Source organism: Hyperolius riggenbachi, chromosome 7 (assembly GCF_040937935.1).
Source record: "Hyperolius riggenbachi isolate aHypRig1 chromosome 7, aHypRig1.pri, whole genome shotgun sequence".
Taxonomy (NCBI): Eukaryota; Metazoa; Chordata; class Amphibia; order Anura; family Hyperoliidae; genus Hyperolius; species Hyperolius riggenbachi.
This window is the reverse complement of record NC_090652.1, coordinates 6432725-6452457: the sequence shown is the minus strand read 5'-3', so window position 1 is coordinate 6452457 and position 19733 is coordinate 6432725. Positions and strand designations below refer to the sequence as shown.

The following is a 19733-nucleotide window of genomic DNA, read 5'->3' as shown; positions in this document are numbered from 1 at the left end:
ACTGCATTCTACTATATGTCACTACAGGGCCTCTTTACTGCATTCTGCTATATGTCACTACAATGCCTCTTTACTGCATTCTGCTATATGTCACTACAGGGCCTCTTTACTGCATTCTGCTATATGTCACTACAGGGCCTCCTTACTGCATTCTGCTATATGTCACTACAGGGCCTCTTTACTGCATTCTGATACATGTCACTACAGGGCCTCTTTACTGCATTCTACTATATGTCACTACAGGGCCTCTTTACTGCATTCTGCTATATGTCACTACAATGCCTCTTTACTGCATTCTGCTATATGTCACTACAGGGCCTCTTTACTGCATTCTGCTATATGTCACTACAGGGCCTCCTTACTGCATTCTGCTATATGTCACTACAGGGCCTCTTTACTGCATTCTGATACATGTCACTACAGGGCCTCTTTACTGCATTCTACTATATGTCACTACAGGGTCTCTTTACTGCATTCTGCTATATGTCATTACAGGACCTCTTTACTGCATTCTGCTATATGTCACTACAGGGCCTCTTTACTGCATTCTACTATATGTCACTACAGGGCCTCTTTACTGCATTCTGCTATATGTCAATACTGGGCCTCTTTATTGCATTCTGCTATATGTCACTACAGAGCCTCTTTACTGCATTCTGCTATATGTCACTACAGGGCCTCTTTACTGCATTCTGCTATATGTCACTACAGGGCCTCTTTACTGCATTCTACTATATGTCACTACAGGGCCTCTTTACTGCATTCTGCTATATGTCACTACAGGGCCTCTTTACTTCATTCTACTATACGTCACTACAGGGCCTCTTTACTGCATTCTGCTATATGTCACTACTGGGCCTCTTTACTGCATTCTGCTAGATGTCACTACAGGACCTCTTTACTGCATTCTGCTATATGTCACTACAGGGCCTCTTTACTGCATTCTACTATATGTCACTACATAGCCTCTTTACTGCATTCTGCTATATGTCACTACAGGGCCTCTTTACTGCATTCTGCTATATGTCACTACAGGGCCTCTTTACTGCATTCTGCTATATGTCACTACTGGGCCTCTTTACTGCATTCTGCTATATGTTACTACAGGGCCTCTTTACTGCATTCTGCTATATGTCACTACAGGGCCTCTTTACTGCATTCTGCTATATGTCACTGCAGGGTCTCTTTACTGCATTCTGCTATATGTCACTACAGGGCCTCTTTACTGCATTCTGCTATATGTCACTACAGGGCCTCTTTACTGCATTCTGCTATATGTCACTACAGGGCCTCTTTACTGCATTCTGCTATATGTCACTACGGGGCCTCTTTACTGCATTCTACTATATGTCACTACAGGGCCTCATTACTGCATTCTGCTATATGTCACTACAGGGCCTCTTTACTGCATTCTGCTATATGTCACTACATGGCCTCTTTACTGCATTCTGCTATATGTCACTACAGGGCCTCTTTACTGCATCCTGCTATGTCACTACAGGGTCTCTTTACTGCATCCTGCTATATGTCACTACAGGGCCTCTTTACTGCATCCTGCTATATGTCACTACAGGGCCTCTCTACTGCATTCTACTGTCACCACCCCCTCCCTCTAGATTGTAAGCCTTTCACACGAGCCTTCCTCCTTTACTATCATACAGGATTATACACTCTACCCAGAGAAATGTGAACTTGTATTACTGGGACTGCTACTCCAGTGTATGATCTGGCATTGTGTGTCTGGCTGATTATTACCTGTATTGTGTTGCTTGTCACCCCTATTATTGTCTGTAACATTTAATATAAAAAAAAGATAGGAATAAAGTTTAATAACGTAATGTTATTAAAAAAAAAAAAAAAAAGCTATATAACTAAAAATAAAAATAAGGGACTCTTTCTTTACTACTAACGTGCTATTCCTTATCCGTACTACACATACAGTTCACACCTCTGTGCACCACGTTTAGGCGGCTGCAGGAGCTCTCGCTCAGGTGACTCCAGTGTAAGTCGAGGCTGATGTTTCAGCACATGTTGGGTGCTTATACTCAAGTATAAACGATAATGGAGATATTGATCTGACGCTCATAGCACTGTTGCCCTGGCAACAGCGGTTCCTACCTATCCGCAGGTCCAGCTCACTCCGCACATCCACAGCGTCGCTGGTGTTCTGGTCAGGCGGTCCCAGGTTCTCGCAGGCCGCTCGGATGGAGCGCGGGGTGATCTCGGAGAAACGAGCGCGCAGCACCTGAATATTGAGCTTCACTGCAGGATCCAGGAATAAAATGTCAGACGCGCCAAGACGGAGATCACATGACATAACGGCTGACATACGCCAAGACGGAGATCACATGACATAACGACTGACATACGCCAAGACAGAGATCACATGACATAACGACTGACATACGCCAAGACAGAGATCACATGACATAACGACTGACATACGCCAAGACGGAGATTACATGACATAACGACTGACATACGCCAAGACAGAGATCACATGACATAACGACTGACATACGCCAAGACGGAGATCACATGACATAACGACTGACATACGCCAAGACAGAGATCACATGACATAACGACTGACATACGCCAAGACAGAGATCACATGACATACGCCAAGACAGAGATCACATGACATACGCCAAGACAGAGATCGCATGACACACCGACTGACATACGCCAAGACAGAGATCACATGACATAACGACTGACATACGCCAAGACAGAGATCGCATGACACACCGACTGACATACGCCAAGACAGAGATCACATGACATACCGACTGACATACGCCAAGACAGAGATCGCATGACACACCGACTGACATACGCCAAGACAGAGATCACATGACATAACGACTGACATACGCCAAGACAGAGATCACATGACATACCGACTGACATACGCCAAGACAGAGATCGCATGACACACCGACTGACATACGCCAAGACAGAGATCACATGACATACGCCAAGACAGAGATCACATGACATACCGACTGACATACGCCAAGACAGAGATCACATGACATACCGACTGACATGTCATGTGATCTCTGTCTTGGCGTATGTCAGTCGGTATGTCATGTGATCTCTGTCTTGGCGTATGTCAGTCGGTATGTCATGTGATCTCTGTCTTGGCGTATGTCAGTCGGTATGTCATGTGATCTCTGTCTTGGCGTATAACGACTGACATACGCCAAGACAGAGATCACATGACATACCGACGGACATACGCCAAGACAGAGATCACATGACATACCGACTGACATACGCCAAGACAGAGATCACATGACATAACGACTGACATACGCCAAGACAGAGATCACATGACATAATGACTGACATACGCCAAGACGGAGATCACATGACATAACGACTGACATACGCCAAGACAGAGATCACATGACATAACGACTGACGTACGCCAAGACAGAGATCACATGACATAACGACTGACATACGCCAAGACAGAGATCACATGACATAACGACTGACATACGCCAAGACAGAGATCGCATGACACACCGACTGACATACGCCAAGACAGAGATCACATGACATACCGACTGACATACGCCAAGACAGAGATCACATGACATACCGACTGACATACGCCAAGACAGAGATCGCATGACACACCGACTGACATACGCCAAGACAGAGATCACATGACATACGCCAAGACAGAGATCACATGACATACCGACTGACATACGCCAAGACAGAGATCACATGACATACCGACTGACATGTCATGTGATCTCTGTCTTGGCGTATGTCAGTCGGTATGTCATGTGATCTCTGTCTTGGCGTATGTCAGTCGGTATGTCATGTGATCTCTGTCTTGGCGTATGTCAGTCGGTATGTCATGTGATCTCTGTCTTGGCGTATAACGACTGACATACGCCAAGACAGAGATCACATGACATACCGACGGACATACGCCAAGACAGAGATCACATGACATACCGACTGACATACGCCAAGACAGAGATCACATGACATAACGACTGACATACGCCAAGACAGAGATCACATGACATAATGACTGACATACGCCAAGACGGAGATCACATGACATAACGACTGACATACGCCAAGACAGAGATCACATGACATAACGACTGACGTACGCCAAGACAGAGATCACATGACACAACGACTGACATACGCCAAGACAGAGATCACATGACATAACGACTGACATACGCCAAGACAGAGATCACATGACATACCGACTGACATACGCCAAGACAGAGATCACATGACATACCGACTGACATACGCCAAGACAGAGATCACATGACATACGCCAAGACAGAGATCCCATGACATACCGACTCAAAAACAGATTCAGGAATAAAAGGTCACACACACCAAGATACAGATCACATTTTTTATTACTATACCAATAATTACAAGCCTCTATTTACAAGAATAACAGTTTTATACCCTCATGACATACATACTAAAAAGTCCCTAAGGTATCTATGCGTTTTTCCAAATGATGTCATTTTTATATATAAGTTGTTTATTTTATTACCTATGCGGTAGGGGTGTAATGGGTTAAAAACAAATAAAAAATTCTTTGTAGGTGCAAGCTTACTTGGCGAAATAAATTGATTCTGATTTATTTTTATATATAATCGTGTATGTGGGTGTATTTTTACTTTGTGGCCACAAGATGGCGACACAATCCCTGTGTACTGTGAACATGTGATGTGTGAAGTATCTGTATGACTTTCACATTGTGAATGAATGGTTCTCGCTGATGCTGGCTTTCATTCATCACAGGCACTGTGATTGGCTCTGGGAACAGTTGTTCCCATTCACCGACCACGTAAGGGTGCGATGATGGTTGTTAAAGATATCCTGTACTATAAAAAAAAACGTCCCCTGGGGGGTACACACCTCGGGAGGGGGAAGCCTCAGGGTCCCAATGAGGCTTCCCCCTCCCCTGTAGCTGCAGGCAATCCAGCGCTGGCTCCCCCGAAGTGTCCCGCAATCCTGGCTCGACAAGCCTGACAAGGCTTGCTATATTTACCTTCCCTGGCTCCAGCGGGGGCGCTGTTGCGGTTCTCAGCACGGAGATAGGCGGAAATAGCTGATCTCTGTCGGGTCCCTGCGCAGTAGAGCGGACCGACAGCGATCGGCTATTTCCGCCTATCTCCGAGCGGAGAGCCGATACTGCGCCTGCGCTGGAGTCGGGAAGGTAAATATTTACATCCCCGCTGTTCGGAGGGGCACAGCGAGACAGCCATGGGACCGAGGACGACGGGGGAAGCCTCAATAGGATCCGGAGGCTTCCCCCACCCCAGCGGAACTTTTTTAGTTACAGGTTTTCTTTAAGTGACGTTTTCAGGGGCGTAGATATGTGTAGCAGCGGTGGGGAAGGGGTTAAAGCAGGGGTAGGGAACCTATGGCTCGGGAGCCAGATGTGGCTACATCTGGCTCACATACAAGTCAGTGGGGGTTGATTCACTAAGCTACACTGCTCTAGCAGCGCAGCTTAGTGTGGAAGCGCAAATTACATTTTCAAAGTAGGCACACTAATGCTGTAGCATGCACTACTACCTTACTTGCACTACCCCAAAACGAACGGCTGCTCCAATTGTCCCACTCTGGTCAGGTCCAGTGACTTCGTAGGACAAGTTTCCCGCACTTTGATTGGCCCAATAGGCTACCTGTCACAGGCTGCCTATTAAGCCAAAGTGTGGGGATCTCATCCTACAAAGTGAATCAATCCCCAAGTTAGCTAGGTAATTGTACAAGCTGTTAGTCAGTATTTCTCCTGTCTGGATCTCAGGGAAAATGCTGATTTTGCTAAAACCCAAGAGAAGCTGAAGACGTGTCTGACGGATCAACAGTATATACACATCCCCATGGCAAAAGGGACATGATCCCTCTGCTGCGCATGCGCACTGTCCCAGTTTCAAACATATTGTAAGGCTCTCGCAGAATAACATTTTAAAATATATGGGGTTTATGGCTTTTTCAGCCAAAAAGGTTCCTGACCCCTGAGCTAGAGCAAACCTAAGTTAGGCTTTCCTTCACTTGATCTCTGCCTTGTTCTGCATACCTGAATACCGCACACTGCCTTCTGACGTAACCAGAACTGCAGAGAGGAGAGTGTGTATGTCGCTGGGAACTGACACTCTTTGCTGTGCAGCAAGCCATCGCTCAAAATGACCCTTTATAAATTAAATTTACTTAAAGCAAACCTGAAGTGAAAATAAACTTATGAGATAATAAAATATAAAGGATAGCGGCATTCCTGGGGGCACAGAGAATCAGCCAGTTCCACGTCGGCAATGTGCGTTCCTCAGTAACTGGAAGTTACAGGACGGCTGCCAGGCCGGACACAGAACATCTATACATCTCCCGGGCACAGGTGACAGACTTTATTACCAGGGGCACCATGACCCAGCACTATTCACTAAACCTTTTATAAGGAGAGGCTGTCAGGGATTAAAGCACAGCTGACCTGAAAGGGATATGGGGGCTGCCATATTTATTACCTGATAAACAATACCAGTTGCCTGGCAGCGCTGCTGATCCATTTGGCTGCAGTAGTGTCTAAATCACACCAGAAACAAGCATGCAGCTACTCCTGTCAGATCTGACAATGTCAGCAACAACTGATCTGCTGCATGCTTGTTCAGGGGCTATGGCTACAAGTATTAGAGGCAGAGGATCAGCAGGACAGCCAGGCAACTGGTATTGCTTAAAAGGAAATAAATATGGCAGCCTCATATACCTCTCGTTACATTTAAAGAGAACCCGAGGTGTGTTTGAAGAATGTGATCTGAATACAGAGGCTGGATCTGCCTATACAGCCCAGCCTCTGTTGCTATCCCAAACCCCACTAAGGTCCCCCTGCACTCTGAAATCAGACATAGATCACAGCCACGCTGTGCGTACTGTGTTTACATCTGTAGTGTCAGTCTCAGCTGCTCCCCCGCCTCCTGCATAGCTCCGGTCCCTGCCCCCATTCCTTCCCTCCAATCAGCAGGGAGGGAAGGGAGGCAGGCAGGAACCAGAGTTCTGCAGGAGGTGGGGAGAGCAGCAGACTGACACTATAGAGATAAACACAGCCAGCTCTGACAAGCTGTTTGTCAGCAGCGTGGCTGTGATTTATGAAGGATTGCAGAGTGCAGGGGGACCTTAGGGGGGTTTGGGATAGCAACAGAGGCTGGGCTGTATAGGCAGATCCAGCCTCTGTATGCAGATAATATTCTTCAAACCCACCTCGGGTTCTCTTTAAAGGTAATAATCAGATATAAGCTGCTCTCTCATTACTTATTGCTATAAAGCTCCTTGCCACTGCAACAGCTCTCCCTTCCAACCTCGGCAATAGTAGCTTCATCTGTCTACATATGATAAACCTCTCATTCAACTAGTAAGGCCTTTAAGGTGGGGAAGTCTTAAGCTGCCCAGTGTCACCTTATTCTATAGCTACACTCAATCAACAACAAATACAGTAGAATGTCTTTATAGTAAACCTCTGGCTCTAGTATATAGAAAGACAAAAAAAAAAATTGTATGCCATGTTCAATGCTTTAGACCAGGCATGGGCAAACTTGGCCCTCCAGCTGTTATGGAACTACAAGTCCCACAATGCATTTGCCTTTATGAGTCATGACTGTGGCTGTCAGACTCCTGCAATACATTGTGGGACTTGTAGTTCCTCAACAGCTGGATGGCCAAGTTTGCCCATGCCTGCTTTAGACCATAGTAGAAATCTGACTGTAATCCCAATCGGTAGGCAGAGACTAATATGCCTGCTGTACACAATACAATCTGGTCTGCCAATACAATAAATAAGACTTGTAGGATCAGCTCCTCTATGTTATCCCCAAAGAGAGACTGGAATATGGATAGTGGGATATGGAGAGAGCAGGAAAACCCAGTGCGGACGCAATACAAATGTGAAAACCCTCTGTGTTACACCCCACAAAGCAACATGTTTCGCCCTCTCAGAGGAAGGCTTCATCGGGGTAGAAGATAAATTATAAAGTGCAGACACATAATAAACACAACATCACATTATAGCGTCAGCAGCTGAGCTGAACTGTCTTGTAGGGGTAGTCAGTCTTTATAAAAGTCTACTAGTATGGTTTATCAGCCAATCGGCTTGCACACGGTCAGCTGCAACACACAGCATGCAATTTTTAGTTCAGATTCTATCTGAGCAATTGATTGATATTGATCAGCTATGGAAGAAAGCTAGCATACACGCTTACACAGCTTTTCCAAATTCCGATCAGATTTCTGAATATTTTTCCGATTAGATATCATTAGAAATTGGATCGAAAGGACATACACAGGATAGCCAGTAGTTCGAACTATGTTTTCCAACCTGTCCAATCCGCATCCAATCAAAAAAGATTGATTTTGAGCTGGAATCGGTTTACAATGTTTTGCCCAATTCGATCTTTTTCTAGATAGTTTCGGAAGTAAAAATAATATCCCCTGTTCAGTATATGTATTGCTTCTGTTACCTTATTCCAGCAGCCAAAATAGGCAACTTTGATGCTTCTTGCTTAACCACTTGAGGACCGCCCCCAGCCGATGGGCGGCGGCAAAGTCCGGGCCCAAACGACCGCAATACGCCCATCGGCGGGGGCGGCTGCGGGAGTGGCTATGCGGCGATCGCGTCATTCGTGACGCGATCAGCCGCCGGGGACTGGCTCCGCCCACCGCTCGTAGTAACCCGCCGGCCGTTCGGAAGCGCCGGCGGGTTACTACCACCCGGATCGCCGCTGCACATATGTATAATAGGCTTTGTAATGTATACAAAGCCTATTATACTGGCTGCCTCCTGCCCTGGTGGTCCCAGTGTCCGAGGGACCACCAGGGCAGGCTGCAGCCACCCTAGTCTGCACCCAAGCACACTGATTTCCCCCCCCCTGCCCCCTGATCGCCCACAGCACCCCTCAGACCCCCCCCTGCCCACCCCCCAGACCACTGTTTGCACCCAGTCACCCCCCTAATCACCCATCAATCACTCCCTGTCACTATCTGTCAACGCTATTTTTTTTTTTATCCCCCCCCCTGCCCACTGCCCCCTCCTGATCACCCCCCACCCCTCAGATTCTCCCCAGACCCCCCCCCCAGACCCCCCCCCCGTGTACTATATGCATCTATCCCCCCTGATCACCTGTCAATCACCTGTCAATCACCTGTCAATCACCTGTCAATCACCCGTCAATCACCCCCTGTCACTGCCACCCATCAATCAGCCCCTAACCTGCCCCTTGCGGGCAATCTGATCACCCCCCCACACCAATAGATCGCCCGCAGATCCGACATCAGATCACCTCCCAAATCCATTGTTTACATCTATTCTCTCCTCTAAACACCCACTAATTACCCATCAATCACCCATCAATCACCCCCTATCACCACCTGTCACTGTTACCCATCAGATTAGACCCTAATCTACCCCTTGCGGGCACCCAATCACCCGCCCACACGCTCAGATTGCCCTCAGACCCCCCCTTATCAATTCGCCAGTGCAATATTTACATCTGTTATTCCCTGTAATAACCCACTGATCACCTGTCAATCACCTATCAATCACCCCCTGTCACTGCCACCCATCAATCACCCCCTGTCACTGCCACCCATCAATCAGCCCCTAACCTGCCCCTTGCGGGCAATCTGATCACCCACCCACACCAATAGATCGCCCGCAGATCCGACATCAGATCACCTCCCAAGTGCAGTGTATACATCTCTTCTCTCCTCTAAACACCCACTAATTACCCATCAATCACCCCCTATCACCACCTGTCACTGTTACCCATCAGATTAGACCCTAATCTGCCCCTTGCGGGCACCCAATCACCCGCCCACACGCTCAGATTGCCCTCAGACCCCCCCTTATCAATTCGCCAGTGCAATATTTACATCTGTTATTCCCTGTAATAACCCACTGATCACCTGTCAATCACCTATCAATCACCCCCTGTCACTGCCACCCATCAATCACCCCCTGTCACTGCCACCCATCAATCACCCCCTGTCACTGCCACCCATCAATCAGCCCCTAACCTGCCCCTTGCGGGCAATCTGATCACCCACCCACACCAATAGATCGCCCGCAGATCCGACATCAGATCACCTCCCAAGTGCAGTGTTTACATCTCTTCTCTCCTCTAAACACCCACTAATTACCCATCAATCACCCCCTATCACCACCTGTCACGGTTACCCATCAGATTAGACCCTAATCTGCCCCTTGCGGGCACCCAATCACCCGCCCACACCTCAGAACGTCCTCAGACCCCAGCCCTGATCACCTCGCTAGTGCATTGCTTGCATCTATTTCCCCCCTCTAATCACACCTTGAGAAACCCATCAATCACCTCCTGTCACCCCCTAGCACACCTACCCATCAGATCAGGCCCTAATTTGCCCTGTGTGGGCTCCTGATCACTCGGCCAAACCCTCAGATCCCCCTCAGACCCCCTTCCGATCACCTCCCCAGTGCATTGATTGCATCTATTTTCCCCTCTAACCGCCCCCTGAGACACCCATCAATCACCTCCTGTCACCCCCCTAGCACTCCTATCCATCAGATCAGGCCCAAAACATCCTGTCATCTAAGAGGCCACCCTGCTTATGAAAGGTTCCACAAAATTTGCCCCCTCATAGACCACCTGTCATCAAAATTTGCAGATGCTTATACCCCTGAACAGTCATTTTGAGAAATTTGGTTTCCAGACTACTCACAGTTTTGGGCCCGTAAAATGCCAGGGCAGTATAGGAACCCCACAAGTGACCCCATTTTAGAAAGAAGACACCCCAAGGTATTCTGTTAGGTGTATGATGAGTTCATAGAAGATTTTATTTTTTGTCAAAAGTTAGCGGAAATTGGATTTTTATTGTTTTTTTCACAAAGTGTCATTTTTCACTAACTTGTGACAAAAAATAAAATCTTCTATGAACTCACCATACCCCTAACGGAATACCTTGGGGTGTCTTCTTTCTAAAATGGGGTCACTTGTGGGGTTCCTATACTGCCCTGGCATTTTAGGGGCCCTAAACCGTGAGGAGTAGTCTAGAAAACAAATGCCTCAAAATGACCTGTGAATAGGACGTTGGGCCCCTTAGCGCACCTAGGCTGCAAAAAAGTGTCACACATGTGGTATCGCCATACTCAGGAGAAGTAGTATAATGTGTTTTGTGGTGTATTTTTACACATATCCATGCTGGGTGGGAGAAATCTCTCTGTAAATGGACAATTGTGTGTAAAAAAAATCAAAAATGTGTCATTTACAGAGATATTTCTCCCACCCAGCATGGTTATATGTAAAAATACACCACAAAACACATTATACTACTTCTTCTGAGTACGGCGATACCACATGTGTGACACTTTTTTGCAGCCTAACTGTGCTAAGGGGCCCAAAGTCCAATGAGTACCTTTAGGATTTCACAGGTCATTTTGAGACATTTGGGTTCAAGACTACTCCTCACGGTTTAGGGCCCCTAAAATGCCAGGGCAGTATAGGAACCCCACAAGTGACCCCATTTTAGAAAGAAGACACCCAAGGTATTCTGTTAGGTGTATGATAAGTTCATAGAAGATTTTATTTTTTGTCACAAGTTAGCGGAAATTGATATGTATTGTTTTTTTTTTCACAAAGTGTCATTTTCCGCTAACTTGTGACAAAAAAAAAAATCTTCTATGAACTCACCATACTCCTAACAGAATACCTTGGGGTGTCTTCTTTCTAAAATGGGGTCACTTGTGGGGTTCCTATACTGCCCTGGCATTTTAGGGGCCCTAAACCGTGAGCAGTAGTCTAGAATCCAAATGCCTCAAAATGACCTGTGAATAGGACGTTAGGCCCCTTAGCGCACCTAGGTTGCAAAAAAGTGTCACACATGTGGTATCGCCGTACTCAGAAGAAGTAGTATATTGTGTTTTGGGGTGTATTTTTACACATACCCATGCTGGGTGGGAGAAATCTCTCTGTAAATGGACAATTGTGTGTAAAAAAAAATCAAACAATTGTCATTTACAGAGATATTTCTCCCACCCAGCATGGGTATGTGTAAAAATACACCCCAAAACACATTATACTACTTCTCCTGAGTACGGCGGTACCACATGTGTGGCACTTTTTTGCACCCTAAGTGCGCTAAGAGGCCCAAAGTCCAATGAGTACCTTTAGGATTTCACAGGTCATTTTGCGACATTTGGTTTCAAGACTACTCCTCACGGTTTAGGGCCCCTAAAATGCCAGGGCAGTATAGGAACCCCACAAATGACCCCATTTTAGAAAGAAGACACCCCAAGGTATTCCGTTAGGAGTATGGTGAGTTCATAGAAGATTTTATTTTTTGTCACAAGTTAGCGGAAAATGACACTTTGTGAAAAAAAACAATTAAAATCAATTTCCGCTAACTTGTGACAAAAAAAAAAAATCTTCTATGAACTCACCATCCTCCTAACGGAATACCTTGGGGTGTCTTCTTTCTAAAATGGGGTAATTTGTGGGGTTCCTATACTGTCCTGGCATTTTAGGGGCCCTAAACCGTGAGGAGTAGTCTTGAAACGAAATTTCTCAAAATGACCTGTGAAATCCTAAAGGTACTCATTGAACTTTGGGCCCCTTAGCGCAGTTAGGGTGCAAAAAAGTGCCACACATGTGGTATCGCCGTACTCAGGAGAAGTAGTATAATGTGTTTTGGGGTGTATTTTTACACATACCCATGCTGAGTGGGAGAAATATCTCTATAAATAGACAATTGTGTGTAAAAAAAATTAAACAATTGTCATTTACGGAGATATTTCTCCCACCCAGCATGGGTATGTGTAAAAATACACCCCAAAACACATTATACTACTTCTCCTGAGTATGGCAATACCACATGTGTGGCACTTTTTTACAGCCTAACTGCGCTAAGGGGCCAAAAGTCCAATGAGCATCTTTAGGCTTTACAGGGGTGCTTACAATTAGGCACCCCCCAAAATGCCAGGACAGTGAACACACCCCACAAATGACCCCATTTTGGAAAGTAGACACTTCAAGGTATTCAGAGAGGAGCATAGTGAGTCTGTGGCAGATTTCATTTTTTTTTGTCGCAAGTTAGAAGAAATGGAAACTTTTTTTTTTTCTTTTTTTTGTCAGAAAGTGTCATTTTCCGCTAACTTGTGACAAAAAATAAAATCTTCTATGAACTCACCATGCCTCTCACTGAATACTTTGGGATGTCTTCTTTCCAAAATGGGGTCATTTGGGGGGTATTTGTACTATCCTGGAATTTTAGCCCCTCATGAAACCTGACAGGTGCGCAGAAAAGTCAGAGATGCTTGAAAATGGGAAAATTCACTTTTGGCACCATAGTTTGTAAACGCTATAACTTTTACCCAATCCAATAAATATACACTGAATGGTTTTTTTTTTTATCAAAGACATGTAGCAGAATAACTTTCGCGCTCAAATGTATAGGAAATTTTACTTTATTTGAAAAATGTCAGCACAGCAAGTTAAAAAAGTCATTTTTTTGCCAAAATTCGTGTCTTTTTTGATGAATATAATAAAAACTAAAACTCGCAGCAGCAAACAAATAGCAGCAAAAGAAAGCTGTATTAGTGACAAGAAAAGGAGGTAAAATTCATTTAGGTGGTAGGTTGTATGACCGAGCAATAAACCGTGAAAGCTGCAGTGGTCTGAATGGAGAAAAAGGCTCTGGTCCTTAAGGGGCGAAAAGACTGTGGTCCTGAAGTGGTTAAAGGGGCACTATGGTGAAAAAAAATGTTAAAATGTAAAATATGTGCAAACATATACAATTAAGAAGTAGGTGTTTTTCCTGAGAAAATGAGCTATAATTGTTTTCCCCCCTATGTTGCTGTCACTTACAGTACTTAGGAAAAAGCTGACAGAAGCGACAGGTTTTGGACTAGTCCATCTCTCCGTGGAAGATTCTCAGGGATTTATTTATTTTCAAAAGCACTTAGTGAATGGCAGTTGCTTTGTCTAACTGCCAAAAAACTGTGTAGGAAGCAGGAAAGCTGGCCAGCATCATTGTTTAAATCCTTTTTAGGGAATATCTTTATAAAGAACTAGCTGATTGCCCGGCGTTGCCCGGGTATGTATTTGGCTGGTGTTGGCTCTGCATACTTTTTCTAGCCCTGACACACAATTACTTAATGACCAAGTTTGTGAGCTTTGCTGTCTTTGGTATCAATAATTTGCATTGAAATGAAAAAATCAGATTGGCTGTTTGTGGCTCTGTCCCCTTTTCTGAATTTGAACCCCAGTCACCCAATAACCAACTGTACCAGGTTTGAGACCTGTGCCATTAACAGTGCAAGAATGGTAGCAATTAAATATTCCCCTTGAAAAGCAATAGGTGGAGCCTAATTTTGTAGGCTCCACCCACTTTTCTGAATATTAATCCCAGTCACCCAGTGACCAACTGTGCAAGGTTTAAAAACCCTGCCATTAACAATGTAAGAATGGCTGCAGTTTACATTTCCCAGTGAAATTTGTATTTATCTCCACCCACTGATGACCCGGCGTTGCCCGGTATGTATTTGACTGGTGTGGCCTCCGCCCACTTTCTAACCCTAACGCACAAACACTCAATGACTAAGTTTGTGAGATTTGGGGTCCTTGGCATCAATAATTTGTATATTCCCATAGAAATTAAACAAATCAGATTGGCTGTTTGTGGCTCCGCCCCTCTCCAGCATTTGAACCCCAGTCACCCAATGACCAACTGTAGCAGGTTTGAGGCATCTGCTATTACCAGTGTAAAAATGGCAGCAATTTAAATATTCCACTTGAAAATCAACAGGTGAATTTTGATTGGCTATTATAGGCTCCACCCACTTCCCTGAATATTAATCTCAGTCACTCAGTGACCATCTGGGCAAAGTTTGGGAACCCTGCCATTAACAATGTAAGAAGGGCTGCAGTTTACACTTTCCCAGTGAAATTTGTTTTTGGCTCCGCCCACTTTTTGTAACCTGGACACAAAGTCACTAACCAATGACCAAGTTTGTGAGCTTTGGGGTCCTTGGCATCAATTTGTATTTTCCCATGAAATGAAACAAATCTGATTCACCGTTTGTGGCTCTGTCCCCTTTTCTGAATTTGAACCCCAGTGACCCAATGACCAACTGTACCAGGTTTGAGGCTTGTGCCATTAACAGTGCAAGAATGGCAGCAATTGTAATATTCTCCTTGAAAAGTGACGTGATTTTTGATTGCCATTTTTAGGCTCCTCCCACCTTTCTGAATATTAATCCCAGTCACCCAGTAACCAGCTATGCTAAGTTTAAGAACCCTGCCATTAACAGTGAAGAAGGGCTGCAGTTTACAATTTCCCAGAAAAATCTGTTTTTAACTCCACCCACTTTTTGTAACCTGGACACACAGTCACTACTCAATGACCAAGTTTGTGAGCTTTTGGGTTCCTGGCATCAAAATTGTGCTAATGAAAGCAGTTTATCCAGCAAAGAAATCTGGCTGTTTTTGGCTCTGCCCCTTTACTGAATTTGAACATTTTTGCATTTTACTATTGAAATTAAACAAATCTAATTGGCTGTTTTTGGCCTGATCCCTTCAGAATTTAAACCCCAGTATCCCAGTGACTGACTGTAGCAGATTTTAGGCCTCTGCCATTAAGAGTGCATGAATGGCAGCAATGTAAATATTCCCCTTGAAAATCAAAAGGTGAATTTTGATTGGCTGCTGTAGGCTCCACCCACTTTTCTGAATATTAGTCCCAGTCAGCCAGAGGTCAACTGTGTCACGTTTGAGAACCCTGCAAATAACAGAATGGCTGAAATCAATCTAACAAATCTGATTGGCTGTTTGTGGCTCCACCCCTTTAGTGAATTTGGACCCTAGTCACTCAATGACTGACTGTATCAGGTTTGAGGCCTCTGCCACTGGTAGCAATGGGAATATTCCCCTTGGAAATCAATAGGTACATTTAGATTGGCTGTTGTAGGCTCCACCCACATTTCTGAATATTAATCCCAGTCACCCAGTGGCCAATTGTGTAAAGTTTGCGAACCCTGGCATGTTAAAAATGTAGTTGTTGGCACCGCCCACTTTTTCTAACCTTGACATACAGTCACTCAGTTATCAAGTTTATCGGCTTTGGGGTCCTTGGTATCAATACTTTGTATATTCCCATTGAAAAATAAACAAATCTGGCTGTTTGTGGCTCCGCCCCGTTTCCGAATTTGGACCCCAGTCACCCAGCAACCAACTGTACCAGGTTTGAGGAATCTGCTTTTCACAGTATAAGAGAATGGTAGCAGATGAAATATTCCCTTTGAAAATCAAAAGGTGAATTTTTATTGGTTGTTGTAGGCTCCACCCACCTTCCAAAATCTTAATCTCAGTCACCCAGTGACCAACTGTGCAAAGTTTGAGAACCCTGCCATTAACGGTGTAAAAATGGCTGCAGTTTATATTTTCCCAATAAAAGTTTTTTTGGGCTCCGCCCACTTTTTATAACCTTGACACACACAGTCACTCAATGACCAAGTTTGTGAGCTTTCAGGTTCCTGGCATAAAAAAATATGTGAATGGAAGCAGTTTATTCACCAAGGAAATCTGATTGGCTGTATGTGGCCCCGCCCCTTTAGTGAATTTGGACCCCAGTCACCCAATGACCGACCGTAGCAGGTTTGAAGCCTCTGCCATTAAAAATGTAAGAATAGCAGCAGTTTAAATATTCCCCTTGAAAATCAATAGGTGAATTTTGATTGGCTGTTGTAGGCTCCACCCATTTTCTTGAATCGTAATCGTATTCACCCAGTGACCAACTGTGGCAAGTTTGAGAACCCTGCGATTAACAGTCTAAGAATGGCTGCAGTTTACATTTTCCCATTTAAATGAATGGCTGAAATTTGATTGGCAGTTTTATGCTCCGCCCACTTTTCCTGGATTTGTAACCTCGGTCACCAAGTGACCAACTGTGCCAAGTGTGGGGACTCTGGCTTGATTACTGTGAGAATGGCAGCCTTTTCCATTTTTCCAATGACATGAATGGGTGAAATCTGATTTGCTGTTTGTAGCTCCGCCCAGGTGTGCAGGGGCGACCCGAGACCCCCAGAACATATCATCCCAGGTAGTAAGGGATCTGTATACCAAGTTTCGTTCAAATCGGTCAAGCCGTTTTCGCGTGATCGCGGCGCACGCACGCACGCACGCACACGATTTTATATATATAGATAGATAGATAAAGGCCTTGCTGAGAATCCCCTATGAAGAGATGGACTAGTCCAAAACCTGTCGCTTCTGTCAGATTTCTACTACCTACTGTAAGTGACAGCAACATAGGAGAAAAGTAATTTACTTCTTATTTGTCTGTTTGCACACATTTTACAATTTTTTTGCCATAGTTCCCCTTTAAAGTATCCCGTCTATGGGTATCTCAGGACCTAAAAATGAACCAATGCAAAGCTGCTTCTTCCCCATAAAAAGCTGAGAAGTGCACAGTGAGTGTAGGAAGCTGTTATAGGCAGAATTGCTAGGATTACATTGCAGAGAAGGATGAGAGCTGCTGTACCTGATTTGCAGACCTGGATCACCTCAAAACCGATATTCTCCCCCTCCCGATCACAATCCGTCCATATGACAAGAGCCTGGCACTGCCGTATCTCCCGCTCCAGTGTCCTCTGTAACCACACACATATCACAGATGATGGAACGTGCACCATTTAAGTCCAGCATGCACTGTAATCAGTCATGGCAGTGTGACATGCTGTCATCCCTATCTTGTTATCAGCATTGTTTGCACAGCCAGATACAAGTGTTATAGCCCTGTACTGCTGTGTAGGAGAGCTGCCTCTGCACCTGAACTGAGAGGTATATGGAGGCTGCCATATTTATTTCCTGTTAAAGTGGACCTGAACTCAGAACGTTCTCTCTGCTCTAAAAGATACACAACAGCATAATAAACTTCAAACAAAAAACATGTCTTTGTTACAGCTGATACCAATCCTGCAATAAATCTGCAGTGTGTCTACTTCCTGCTTTCATAAAAGCAGACCTATTGTTTACAGCCTGTGCTTTCTTACGGGCCTATCTGCCACAGGCAGTCATGTGACACAGGGGAGAGATTAAATTATAACTTGTGTGATTAGACACAAATGAGGGGGGATTAGTCAGGCTAAACTCTCTAAATACATACAGGGTGCATTTCTCTATGTTTTTCTTCAGTCCTGTGCAAGAGTTCAGGTCCACTTTCAACAATACCAGTTGCCTCGCTATCCTGCTGATCTCTTTGGCTGCAGTAGTGTCTGAATTACACACCTGAAACAAGCATGCAGCTTATCCAGTTACATTTCAGTCAGAGCACCAGATCTGCTGCATGCTTGTTCAGGGGCTATAGCTAAACGTATTAGTGGCAGAGGATCAGCAGGACTACCTGGGCAACTGGTATTGTTTTAACCACTTTCCGACCGAGTCACGCCGATGGGCGTGGCGGCAGCCCCAGGACCGCCTAACGCCGATTGGCGTAAGTCCTGGGGCTGTAATTTGCATGAGATGCGCGCACACTGCGCGCGCATCTCATGCTCGGAGGGCGGAGCTCCGCCCCGCCTTCAGTCTCCGAGCGGCTATTGCTGCTTGGGAGACTGTTAGACGGCGTGATCGCCATCTATTTACTCTGTGCAGCGCTGCAATCAGCAGCAGCGCTGCACTGGGGACAGCCGTGCGACACGGCTGTCCCCCTGGGGGACAAGAGAGCAATCGGCTGTCATAGGCTGAAGCCTATGACAGCCGATCGCCATAATTGGCTGGCTGCGGGGAGGGAGAGGGTTTAAAGAAACAGGGATTTTTTTTAAAACAAAAACAAACAATAATATTTATTATGAAAAAAACAAACATGGGGGAGCGATCAGACCCCACCAGCAGAGAGCTCTGTTGGTGGGGAGAAAAGGGGGGGGGGGGGAATCACTTGTGTGCTGAGTTGTGCGGCCCTGCAGCTTGGCCTTAAAGCTGCAGTGGCCAATTTTACTAAAAATGGCCTGGTCACTAGGGGGGTTTAGCCCGGCAGTCCTCAAGAGCTTAAAGGAAATAAATATGGCAGCCATCATATACCTCTCACTCTGGGTGTACTTTAAGGGAAAAAAAATAGTGTTTGAAAAAATTATACTGGCTAAAAGAAGATGATCAAAATGTGCACAGAGCTGTCATGGTCACAGCGCGTTTACCTTGATGTTGACCATGTCATCAGGACAAACCTTCTCCACTTCTGCATCGAATAGAGACACCGGGTTACAGCTGTGCCTGGCAGACAAAGACAAGTCACGTGTGAGTGTTACCTATGCTGAAGCTCCGCCCCACCGCTACCCGCAAGGGCCAAATACCAACCAAGATCTGAGGTGACTCTGAAACTCCATCCCCAGCAAATGGCCAGACACTGAGGTCATGGTGACGGTGACATCCTGCAACAAACCAGACAAAATCAGCCGACTTTATACAGCAACTGCAACCACTAGATCAGGGGTATGGAACCTATGGCTCGGGAGGGAGATGTGGATCTTTTGATGGCTACATCTGACTCACAGACAAATCAGTAGGGGATGATTCATTAAGCTACACTGCTCAAGCAGCGCAGCTTAAAGAGAATCTGTATTGTTAAAATCGCACAAAAGTAAACATACCAGTGCGTTAAGGGACATCTCCTATTACCCTCTGTCACAATTTCGCCGCTCCCCGCCGCATTAAAAGTGG

General features: G+C 45.4%; 1 protein-coding gene across 2 annotated transcripts in view; it reads right to left on the bottom strand.

The window, feature by feature from the left end:
• Positions 1–19733, bottom strand: part of TOP3A (DNA topoisomerase III alpha) — a 65724-nt gene that overhangs the window by 36881 nt on the left and 9110 nt on the right. The window contains exons 4-7 of one of the 2 annotated variants that reach the window (XM_068243526.1): positions 19371–19444; positions 19211–19286; positions 17563–17671; positions 2119–2262 (exon numbers count right to left, since the gene is read on the bottom strand). In XM_068243526.1, coding sequence (XP_068099627.1) covers positions 2119–2262; positions 17563–17671; positions 19211–19286; positions 19371–19444 — 403 coding nt within the window. The remainder of the gene's footprint in view (positions 1–2118; positions 2263–17562; positions 17672–19210; positions 19287–19370; positions 19445–19733) is intronic. The other variant, XM_068243527.1, reaches the window with a different exon arrangement.